The sequence below is a fragment of the Calonectris borealis genome, chromosome 2 (assembly GCF_964195595.1).
Source record: "Calonectris borealis chromosome 2, bCalBor7.hap1.2, whole genome shotgun sequence".
NCBI lineage: Eukaryota > Metazoa > Chordata > Aves > Procellariiformes > Procellariidae > Calonectris > Calonectris borealis.
In genome coordinates, this window is record NC_134313.1 from 8655897 (window position 1) to 8668673 (window position 12777).

The window sequence follows — 12777 nt, forward strand, 5'->3', positions numbered from 1 at the left end:
ATGATTCTACAACTGGAGGGACCCAAAGACCTTGAAGAGAGGGAGTGCTGCGTTCATGAACACACGCATCTTTTATCAGATCAAACGGAGTACAGTTTTTTGTAGGCATCGCAATTAAGAATGAGAATGAATAACTACAATTATATGCACATCTAAAAATACTTTGTTGTGAATGGCAGATACTTTGTTCATAGTCTATTTTTAAGAACCAGTGAGTAAACTCTGCCAAATATTCAATCTTCTGGTTTTTTATATATTTTATTTCCCATGTTTAAATCCTGTAATATTATCAGGGCTTCTAAAACCAATTTATTATTCATGCTCAATTAGTTTGATTCAGGAGAGATTCTACTTTGAACATTTAAATTGTTGTTTTGTGAGTCCTGTAATATTTTAAAAACTCAGTTTGTTACTAGGAGAGTTCTTTCAAGTTCCTGTAAAGATGGTAAATGGTAGAATTCTTGGGTTTTTTGGTAGAGCTCAAGATATACAAAAATAGCCTAAAATACTTAAATTCTTGATGCTTATTATTTTTTGATTTCTAAAGGAGTTGGATTTTTTTCTCCTACAAATTCTCAACACAACGCTGTGCAGGTTTTTCTCTCCCCAATTTCCACCGAGGAACCACTTTCCGGAAAAGGCCAGCTGTGTTCTCCTGCTGCTGTAATTTATGAACACTTGGTTCCTTCTCCCATCGAGATTTTGGGAAGCGGGGAAGAAGTGGAAGAATGTCATTTTGCTTACTGTTTTGGGACTGACTTAGTTTAACTGATGACAGTCTTTTCTGTTAAACTGATAACAGTCTTTTCTGTTGAGGATGACTTTTTTTTTGTAGCTCACGGAACGATGGTTGTGGGTTTATGACACATCTGAATGGATTCAATATCAGACTGTTGCCAAGGAAGCTTTCCTGCTTGTCTCTTATTCCCCGTTCACTTCCCCTTTCTTGCACCGGCACTAGTGCTTGTGTCAGCCTGCGGTAAAGTGATTCAAAAAACTGGCAAAATAAATACACATACATGTGCACATGCACATAGACATACTCATTGTCTCTGTCAGAGAATTTTTTTCCTACTGGTTTGCTTATTGAACTGTTTCACATTGGGGCTGCATAATTTTGGAAAGTGGGAAAGTGGTGATAAAATGAGTCTTTCAGGGGAAAGGAGGAGGATTGAGGCTACCCCTTTTCAAAGTATCTGAGTGGCTTAAGTCATTAAGCCCAGTACCTATAGACTGCTGTCCCAGGGGCAGTGCTGTCCTCCCACCCCACCCCCTGGCCACAAATTCCTGTCCTTTGGAGCATTGTACATGTTTATGCAGTTGTGTGGTAAAACACACTAGAAAACTAATTATATATTTGCAGAAGGAGACATGTGGTGTAAATTTTAGCCAGATCCATTCTCTGATCCTCTTCATCTTTATGAATACCTATGCTGGCACTTTTAGGGCATCACGGACATGTAGTTGAGTGGAGGGCTAGAGAAAAGAAGCTAGCCTTATGTTGATTTAAAGCAAATGTGGAATTAAGCAAGGTACGGAAAATTAAAGCTTTCCCCTCTGAATGTGCGCAGGTATCTATCTTACCATGGGGTTACAGATTGATTTAGCTCCGCCAGTCTAATGTACAGCTCTGTTGAAAGGGGTAGTAATCTTCATCCCACCAAACACAGGTCTGTGATTCTATTTCTTTGTCCGAGTTAAAATGGGTTTAACCTCATCGTGAGCTAACCTATAAAAATATTAAAAGGTTCCTCTGCTTTTTTTTAAACTTTATTTTGGGGGTGAGTGGTAGGTTTGCATGGGGAGTGTTGAGGGTTATGGGTAGGGTTAGTTTCTGTTGGTTTCACTTTCAGAACTGTCTTATGCATTTGGAGCACATTCTATAGGATATTGTAGAAACGAAAAAAATACATTTGTTCAAAAAGAGATAGTAAGAAACAAATACTCACTTCATACCCTTAAAAAATTATTTCACCTATACAGACCAAAGTACCTACATTATGAAGAGTTTTTTAAACTTAAAAAGAAAAAAATAAAGAAAAAATATCCATAGCTTAAAGATTGGTCTAGTTGGATCAGTTGTCTCTAAAGGCAGCTTGCAGCATCTCTATAGGAAGGAAATAAGAAACTTATTATGTAAAGCCTCCCAGATTTTGACAGCCATTGAGTTGGTAGTTGCATCTGGATCGTCGTCTTTAATACGTATCTATTAATTTGTCTAAATCCCTTCTTGAATACATTTATATTTTCAGTCTCTGTAACATCATGCAGTAATTGTTCCGTCATTTAATTACACACAGGGTGAAAGTGTACATTCTTTTGTTTTGTTTTAAGCCTGCTGACTGCTTATTTCTTCAAACTGCTCTTTGTTCATAGTTTATGAGATAGAGAATGATTATTCACACTTTTTTCACAGGTCTTTCTGATATTCCTCTTTCATTTATCTCTCTTCCAAGCTGAAGGTCTCTGAGATGTGTATGTATTTTCCAAACAAAATACTTCTGATTTTGTCTTTGTTACTGTTTTCTGGTTCTTCTATACCCTTCTTGTTGTCCATACTTGAAGTTGTAGGAGGTTCACAGAATTTTGTTGGATTTTAGTAGGAATTTGGTTGATGATGTCTCCTCTTTTATTTCTCATCCATTCCTAATAATTCCTTCCATTATGATTACCTTTTATACTGTTGATAAGTATTGGAGAGTTCTATAGTGAAGGGCAAGATACTTTTCTAAGGGACAGACTGTAAGAGATTAGAACCCATCACTGAGTTTCAGGCAGAGATAAGGCATACTGGGTGATACTTATCTGTAGAAGTTGCTGTCATGAGGAACTCAAATCTTTCTACTCTTAAAGCAGATTTACTTAGAACAGATGATATTGATTGAAAAGAGGAAAGCAAAAGGCATAAATAAAGTCTAGTAAACTAAAGTCCATTCTGCATTTAAAGTAGAGATATAGTAGTGCTGGAGGAAGAATTTTTTTGACAGAAATGATCAGTACAGTTAACCTCTTTTTTTCCCCTGGTATTTCTATACTCTGTCTTCTTGAAATGATTGTCCAGGGAAACAGTTAGGAAAACTTTTATCTTCCTTATTGTCATATGATATTTTTAATGGAAACCCAGACCTTGTATCTGTTTGCCTTGTTCTTACACTTTTCCCTAGCCTGTGGCTGCTTTTAGAGACACGAATATTGAGGGCGTTCTCTTGGGATGTGGGACATGTGGGTTCACTACCTACTACGTTGGTTAGAGCCTAGAAACCAAGTTTCTCACTTTCTGGGCATATGCATTAGTCATTAGTTTATGATATAGCAGTGATTGCTGTGGCTACTGGTCCATTAGTAGCCCATATTTAGGCAGCATCCCAAGTGGATGGAGGCATCTAATCTTAATGTTTCTGTATCTTCTAAGGGTAGGAAGTAACTACCTAACGTGAGGGGACGTGATTGCCTACTGTGAGCAAGTACTCTGTCAGTATGCTCGAAGAATTGGATCTCCTTCTTTAGGTTTTTGGAGGTATTTGCCTCTCTATTAACTGCATGGGGAATGTAGGTGGTAGTGTTAGGATGACCTGGAGCATTCTGTCCACTCCAAGTATGCAAAATACTGGTGAGTTAGTACTTATCTAGTCCACCTAATTTAGGTGATTAAAATTTTATACTGATAACACAAAAGTCTATTAAACAGTTCAGCAGTCTTTTCAGGAAATGCTTAAACATCCTGAAAGGCAGAAGAGCACAGGGAAGGTTTAGTGCAGAGCATTTAATGAGGATCTTTGTCTCACATTCAGGAAATAGGAGGCCTGAAAGAGGTAGCCATGCATATAGATCTATTTTCTTTTAACTGAGTCGTTCTAAATATAGAAGAATTTGCTTCTATTTTAAAAATATTGGAGTATGGGAACACTGGTCTGGTGTCTAATGTCTGTTTTATCATCTTTATACTGAACCCACTGGTTGAACCACGTCTCCTGTACTGTAATGACAAGCTCCCATCTCACTGGGCTACTAGAGTGCAATTTGGGAGGTGCAGTCCTGCTGGACAACCTGGCATTTGTGGGAGAGGGAGTGACAGGAAGAACAGAAGTTTCAATGTTCTGGTAACATTTAGGTTGAAGACTTGGACGATCAGTTCTGATCAACTGGCAGAATCTTTAGTACAGAACTGAAAGCATTATTAAAGAACAGTAGCCAAAAAAAGCCATTTTTAGATCCAGCCAGTTCAGTGAGCAACAGAGCTATTACATTCTGTTTATTTACAGAGTTGGCTGATGTCCCATCTGGTACAAAAAGCTCCAATAGCCTTACATACTCCCAAATGGCCTCTTCTCAAAAAATCTCATTTTCCCTCTTTAAATCACTCTGCAGGACCCACAGGATCTCCATCTTTCTCCCTTGTCTCGTCTACAGCACTGCTTTCCTCAGCTTAATGTCCCTAAGTCTTTCACACATGTTGTTGAGTAACCCCCACTTATTGCTGACTTTTCCCATATACTCTGCCTGCCTTTTTCCTGATGCTTTTGCTAGTCTGCAGGCTAAATGTTTTTTTAGGAAAACTAGATTTAGTAATTTGCTAACCAGCTAGTTTTCTTTGGACAGTGTACTCTCTGTGGTTTAGTTTTGCTGTTCTTACAATTGTTGTTTCAGAGACTTTATGTTAATACTGCATATATTTTGTAAATAGTGTCTTCAGGAATGTGCTCTTTGAGTGGAACAAGAATTCATTTCATCCTTTGGTTAAAGGAATAGCTCATGCATCATTCTTTGAACTTTCTTCTTTCTATTCAGGTGTTTCATTTTATATATACTTACATATGAATAACACAGTTAAAAATATGTTGAGTATGTTTGCTCTGTCTTTTGCTTTTTAGGCTCTTTCTAGGCTTTCGTGTCTCACATTTCTTTGATTCTTACTGTAAATTCTTTCCTGTCACAAAAGTGTATTGTACTTTTTTTTCCCCTCAGCTTCTAATCAGGTGAATTGAAATGAGATGAGATACTAATGTAATACCCAAGAAAAAGAAATAAATGGAAACTTATCAAATTTCAGTTTTACCTGAAGTTGTTAACTTCGTTATTTAATTCAAAGCTATTTTCATGTGCAACCTCTCTTGCTTCCTTGTCCCCAGTATATGATATCACAATCTTTAATTACAGGTCCTGTAATACTTTTTTCCTAGGGTGGATGTGTGTTCATCTATTACTACATATTGATTGTCTTGTTTTCTTTTTGTTATTCAGTATATGGTCCCTCGTTTACTATTCATTTTTCAGTATCAGACCAGAAAGCTAATTTTTTTTTTCAAAGATTTTTCTGTCGTACTTGTTGGTAGAATATGAAGATTTCACAAATATTTATATAATTGTAATATATATGTGAGTAAATACATAAATATACAAATATATATAATTTCAACTTTTGAAGATAATAGCATTCCCATTGAACATGTGGGTGGATGAGTTACAGACAGACAAAGAAGTTAAAAAGGAGGGAATCAATCAATAATGGGTGCTTGGCTGGATATACATGAGGTTTTGGTTTTGGGGTTTTTTTCAGTGTAAATTAGTATTTACATAGATTTTCATTACCTTCAGTGGAAACTATGGATGCCCGGCATTAAGTTTTTCCTGCCACTCTTCAGAAAGTAAAGAACACCCGCTAAATAATCTCAACTCAATCACATCTCAAAATATGCTTATTTTTGGCTCAACTAACTGTAAAGCTCTGAGGGATAGAATCTGATCTTATTGCGTTCGGTAGAGCCCCTTTACTCCTGCTTTTAATGGACGTTGAGAAGTGCACATGGAACACACTCTTTTATTCTGAGGGCATGGCAGCACGCCCCAAAATATAAGCAATAAAATCTATTTAAGGAAAAGATGTGCAGACTTTTGAGTATAGGCTAAACAGTGTCTTTTCCCAGCCTTATTTGTGGAACTTATTAAACAGCTTGGCTGAAGTTTTCAAAGGATGTAGTATGAGGCAGAAACAGAAAAATTAAAATTTCATTTTGAAAAGTTACAGTTTTTTAAAGGTGGAAGTATTTGGATATAGGATCTTGTAATAGTAGACATCAAGCACCATGAATAACCCTCAGAACCAGCAGTCCTGGCATGTTATTTGAGCAGATCTGTAGTGTAAGTACTAATGTCTTCTGGAAGTGTATCCATCATTTTATGCACATGAATTTAACAACAGAAACTAAAACAGTTGAACTAACGATTACAGAGTTTAATGTTTTGTTTACACTTGTATATTATATTAAAACATGCATTGTCTATGACAATTTTAATGAGCATTTTTTGTTCTTGCTTTTAGGAGCCACAAAAATTGTTCCTGTTGAGGCTGCTCCCCAGGAAAGTGAACCCGCGACTCCAGAGGCGACAGTTCAAGACCCATCACAACGAAGAGGATATCAAGAATATGCCATTCAGCAAACCCCATATGAACAGGCAATGAAATCTAGCAGGTAATTTTGAAGTACTTATATTTATATACATGCAAAATATGACTGAAATGCTTCCCTATCCATTTTCATGAAACTGAAATATTTTCTGAGCCTTTTAAATAAAGGCATAAGTTGTAGAATTTAAAAAACCTGTCGAGAATACCTTTTTAAAATAAATTAAAGTAAACATTTCTGTCCATAATGAATATCTAGGGAAATTCTGACATAATTATGTCACTAAGTTTCAATATTGTAAATATAACTGGTTTGGTTTGTTTTTAGGTTGGGTCCAACTCAGCTGAAGATTTTTACATGTGAATACTGTAACAAGGTGTTCAAATTTAAACACTCCCTCCAAGCACATTTGAGGATTCATACAAATGAAAAACCTTACAAGTGTTCATACTGCAGTTATGCCAGTGCAATCAAAGCCAACCTTAATGTTCACATGCGGAAACATACAGGGGAGAAGTTTAGCTGCGATTATTGTACGTTCACTTGTCTCAGCAAAGGCCATCTCAAAGTCCATATTGAAAGAGTTCATAAGAAAATAAAGCAGCATTGTCGCTTCTGCAAAAAGAAATACTCAGATGTTAAAAATCTGATCAAGCACATCAAGGAAACACATGACCTTCAAGATAAAAAAGTGAAAGATGTTTTTGATGAGCTTCGTTTGATGACACGAGAGGGCAAAAGACAACTTCTTTATGACTGCCACATTTGTGAACGCAAATTCAAAAATGAACTCGATCGAGACCGTCACATGCTTGTGCATGGTGATGAAAGACCCTTTGCTTGTGAGCTCTGTGGTCATGGAGCCACTAAATACCAAGCCCTTGAGCTTCATGTGCGAAAACACCCGTTTGTTTACGTGTGTTCTGTGTGCCTGAAGAAATTTGTCAGTTCTGTAAGACTCCGTGCTCACATCAAAGATGTGCACGCAGATTTGCATGAGACTTCTGTTTTTAACAGTTCTATCAATCAGAGTTTCTGCCTCCTTGAGCCAGGAGGTGACATCCAGCCAGAAGCCCTTGGTGAGCAGCTAGAACAAAGTGTAGATGAATTGACTGTCATGAGTACTGATGCTATTAACACACCACAACCATCTGCTTGTAAAGGTGAATCAACAGCTGCAGAGGTAAACCACAATGGTCAACATAATGGTGACTTAAAAATTGATACAGTCCCTTTGTTAGAATTTGAAAATCCTCCAGTGGAGAATGTAACAGAGACGCTGTGTCAGACAACAGACATAGCAGTGCCAAACGTTCAGTCCTGTGTAGCATCAGATTGCTTTCTGCTGAAAAACGGTACTTCTGGTTCTGATGAGTTAAAAGTTTCTCCTGCAAATGAAGAGGAAGTTAATCACTGCAGTTCTGTAAATGAGCAGAGTGAAGAAATTCAGCTTTTGCTGTCTGAAGACAAAAGTTTAAATCTGAGTCAGAACAATGCAATGACTGAGAACCTTTCAGTCTCTGAAGATAGAAATCAATCTGTTCCTTCTAGTGAATCAGAAACAAGCAATCCACCAATTCAAAATTCAGCAGAAACCACAAACCCTTCGCCAGCATCCGAAGCTAATGCAGCCATCAGTCCACAGGCAGCCTCTTCTAATGCAGTTACATCAGACAGTGGGAGTGGAGCTGTTGCCTTTATGCAGATCTTGGATAGCTTGCAGAAGAGACAAATGAACACGGAGTTGTGTGAGAGGATAAGGAAAGTTTATGGAGACCTGGAATGTGAATACTGTGGTAAGGAGTAGTAGAATGATGGGGTTTTGTTGGTTTTTTTTTTTAATGTTATATAGTGGGCCATCTTTTTCCGGCTCCACTGGTTTAGTTTTTGATATATTTGTGTATCTTTGTAGCAGTATCAATTTTGTAGTTCAGTATGGATTCTGGGGTCCAGCAAGATGTACTTTGGGCTGTATAAATAGTGTGAAATGACTCAAATCTCAAAAAAAACACTAGTGGAATATAGCATAGCAGTGCTTTGCTAGGCTCTGTTTTCAGTTGATGTGAAATTTGATAGAATTAGGTTATTTCTGTCCATGTGCCTCTCCCCACCTCATAACTTTCACTAGGGCCAAACACAGCAGATTTAGGCATGTGATCAGCATTAGTCAGTCCATGCTTTAATGCTGAAGCTTCGTTATCAGCTTAGTATAAAATTCAGAGTTTTTTCCATATAGTATGGAAGGATGTATGATAATACACATTCTGTACGATAGACACATATACTAGTACATATGCATTTTTTTGTGACTTGTTTTGAACCAGTTTTTTGAGATGAAAAATTTTGTTACTGATACTATCAGATCAAGACTGTTCTGATTATAATTGGTTTTTTGAGTTTATGAAAGTGGGAAGAATACACTGTTCCCATTTATTCTAACTGAAAATTTTTGTGTTTGCATAGCTGGAAAGGAAACAATTTGGGATTTATTTTGTATCCTCCATTCTTGAGAAGGGAAAGGAATCAAACTTTAAAAAAAGAAGTTTTTGAAACACTATAACATTGTATGTTAGATGAATTGCCATTATGTCAGAAAACCTTTTAGGAAGGAATAACATGAAAGGAAGTGAAAAACATTTTGAAAATCTCTTTTAGTGTACAGTTACATTCAGATTCTTTGTATAGGAGAACAGATTTAAAGGACTTCCCCATTAGGAAGAAGATCATTGACGTGTATTGAAGTTGCCCTTGTTAGTCTGTTTCAGGACATATGACACAATCTTTTTAGACAAAAGTGGTTTTGTAAACATATTTTCAGTAGTGAAGGGTCTTTAGGACAAGTGTTCATTAAAGACAAAAGGAACAGGATTCAAACTGTGTTTTGCCCAAAAAGAAAACTGAGTATGTGTTGGAATTTTCACTGACAATTGTTTAGAAATTACTTACTTCTAATTTTATTTACAGGCAAGTTGTTTTGGTACCAAGTGCATTATGACATGCATGTTCGTACACACACTCGAGAACATCTATATTACTGCTCCCAGTGCAATTATTCTTCCATCACCAAAAACTGCCTTAAGCGTCATGTCATTCAGAAACACAGTAATATTTTGCTGAAATGTCCCACAGAACATTGTGACTACTCTACTCCAGATAAATACAAGCTCCAGGCACATCTTAAAGTTCACACAGAGCTGGTAAGTAACAAACAAAACAGTATGTTTGTCTGAATTCAGTGTCATCATCATAATGTTTGCAAGTGCGTGGCAATATTTGAAGACATAGGTCAGAGTTCTTACCTGAGCGCTCTCTGCATACTTCTGTACAGGGAATACATGACTTACAGCAGCTAGATATTTGGTCCCTCTCGTAGTAGTTTCCAGTAGAGTATGTCCATGTTCTCCCTTTGGTTTTCCCAGTGTTCTCAGATTCTTAGGATCTTGAGAGAATAAAATGAGGTCGGTACTATTGTTACTTTACTTCATTCCTTGGAGCTGAATTCCCTTCCTTCATAAATATTTGATTGTGGTAAAATGAAAGTATGTTTCTCTCCTAATTACTATAGACAGAAGAAGTTTAAGTTGTTGAAAAGAATGATTTTTTTTCCAAATAGCTCCAGCTAGTTGCAGCCAATGTCTTTGAACATCTGTCATTTTCTGTTGTAGTTACAAAGATGAAGAGATCATGTTTTAAAGGCTCCTATCTTATTCAGTAAGCCTTCTAGCTCTAAATTCCATTTTGTTAAAAACAGGTTTGGTTTACTTCTTCAGCATGCCCTTCAGCGTTACATACATTCTTTGAGACTATGCAAGGGGCTGCATGCCTGACTGGAAGACCTCTTTGTGCAAGACACTGCTTTGTGATCTTGCTCTGATCCAACATTATCACATGAATAATCTTTTGAGGGAAATGTTTTAAACATCAACCCTGCTTGCATCTTTTTTCAAAAGTATGTTTTAAAAAATATATTACGGTATTCAGAGTAAGAAATACTTTAAAACTAAGGAATGACATTTTATTCTCCATTGTTGATTAAGATGCTTTTTTAGAAGTGAAATTATTTACATGCTTTTCTTGGAAGATTAAGAAGAAACAATTATCTTCTTTACATCAGTGTTGCCTTCTTTTCCTACCACGTGGCAGGATCCTTTCTGCGTGCAAGGTATAGTTGGTCTGGGACATTCTAGACTTGTGTATACCCAGAGAGGTTATAATGTGCATACACTCACACAGTGTGTGAATACAGGTAAGTTCCTTCCCGTTCCAAATTGACCTCTAGAAAAGGATGTTTGGCATGTGCCTGCTCTCCCGGAATAATGAATTTAGTCCACTTTTGATTGTAGTCTTTCCTGAAGGCCATCTGGAGTGCTTAGGTGAAACATGTGACCTCGTGCGATTTTATATGAAGATACTGGTATTGAATAAAGTACAATTTAGGGTTTCATAAAATGTTTGACAAGCATGCTATTTGTAATTAAATTTTTTTGACTGATAATGCCAGAAAATTGGCATGAACTACATCCTTGCAATTTGGGTTTTTAATAATTTATGCAGTAAAATACTTCCAAAAGGTGATTTACCCTTCTCCTGAATTTGTTTTTATCCTTATTCCAGCAGAAGAGAAAATACCAGTTGTTTAATTGCAACACTCACTCTTCTGTCCTTTAAGAACAAGGAAATAATCACACAGATGGGCCTTTCTTCATTCTTTACACAAGATTATGGTTTTTGCTGGCATTGATATGTAAATAACTCTTACGCACCCTTGACGGAATGCACCACATATGACACATTCCTCCTTATCACATGAGAAAGCAATATCACAACTCACTTAGTCCTGTGATAAATACTGTTATTACGCTTCTTTTTACGAGTGAAATGTGATGCTTGAATTAAGGATTTATGTTAATTTTTCCCCAGATGTGGACAGTTTCTGCGTAGCTACTTAAAAAAGCTGTTAACATACAGCGCCTAGTGGTTTCAGGTCGTCTTTTGCAGTCAGCAGGTGGGCTCTTGGCCGATATTTCCAACAGCTGAAGTTACCTTAAAGGTGTTTGTAACAGAACAGAACACTTCACCTCCTACTCTTGTTAGGTACTAGTCTTTTGTAACTGCAGGACAGCTTTAAAAAACAAAACAAAACAGATGGCACAAAAGAGAACATTTTTTCCCCCTTTTGTCCCCTGATTCTGTAGTATTTTAAACAGAATCCAAATTTTTTATGAAATGTGCAGAAAGCTTACATAATAGACATTCTTTTAGACTGCTTTTGAATTTATTATATTTATGATGTCCAGCTGATGGCAAAAATCTGTATAAATGATATCTGAGACTACTTAAGAAAAAAGAGCCTAAAATTAGATATCCTATATCCTTATGTCAGTACCTGTTTTTCAAGTGTGATGGATGTCCGACAGCTCCCACCAGGAGGATAATTTTCATGATACTAAATAGAACCGAGAAAATGCATTTCATAATTAAAAACAGTGTGACAGCGAGATCTTTCGGAAGTATACTTACTGATGCTTACTGTCATTTTTAAAGTATTTAAATGGATTGAAAAAATCATGTGTTAGAATTTACTCAGTAACTAAACTTGGCAGTTCTCATATTGGCCTTTGTGCCCACTGCTTGGTATATTTACTTAATGCATACCTTACTGAGCAGGACCACTTATTCCAAAACATAGTACTTTAACAAACTATGCACAGTTAAATGTGGAAAGCTACTTTAATGTTAATTTTAGTTTTCAAAATCAATTCTTAATAAATATTAAAATTAAAGCTTCCCTGGAGACAGAAGATATCAAAATCTCAGTTCAGTTCCTTGCATGAATGCCAATCTTTCGTTACCTTGTTGCTGGCTGCTTTTCAACTGGATCCCTGTCTTATTTGGTGAACAGGATAAATGATGGCTATTAAAAAGCAGCTTACTGTTCATCCCTGTCACTCAATATATAGCCACCCATTTTATTCTCTATGCACCACCCGAGTCTTGCACTGAATTTGGGATTATTTATTCCCTGGGGGATGGAGACTGTTTATGTGCTGCCTGTTGCCTCGGTATTGGCTACACATCATTGCTACAGGGAAGATTTTTACTTTTGAAGTCTGGGAATTGAGGCTCGGCTTGATCTAAAACCAAAATTTTGTGTATATTCTCTGATTTTCAGTACCTGTCTTTTATATCTAAGGCTTATATCTAAGGCTTGTGTAGTAGTTTTTGACAATTCTTGGCATTTATGGAGCTCTTTAGAAGTTCAAACCATGACACGTGTAAATCACTTCAGTGTCATAGTACCTCAGAAAGGGATGGGCAGTTTATAATGACTTTAGAATAATTTACAGTTATGAATGAGCTAGTGGTAACATTA

The 12777-nt window shown here is 36.7% G+C and overlaps 1 protein-coding gene across 4 annotated transcripts in view; it reads left to right on the forward strand.

Annotated features, from left to right (window-relative positions):
- The window catches only part of ZFAT (zinc finger and AT-hook domain containing), a 97503-nt gene that overhangs the window by 36524 nt on the left and 48202 nt on the right, over positions 1-12777 (forward strand). For all 4 annotated transcript variants that reach the window (XR_012672245.1, XR_012672246.1, XM_075141124.1 and 1 more), the window contains 3 exons: positions 6320-6470; positions 6732-8200; positions 9369-9601. Coding sequence is in view for 2 of the 4 variants with exons in the window: in XM_075141124.1 (XP_074997225.1) it covers positions 6320-6470; positions 6732-8200; positions 9369-9601 (1853 nt within the window). In the remaining 2 variants the exon portion in view is untranslated. The remainder of the gene's footprint in view (positions 1-6319; positions 6471-6731; positions 8201-9368; positions 9602-12777) is intronic.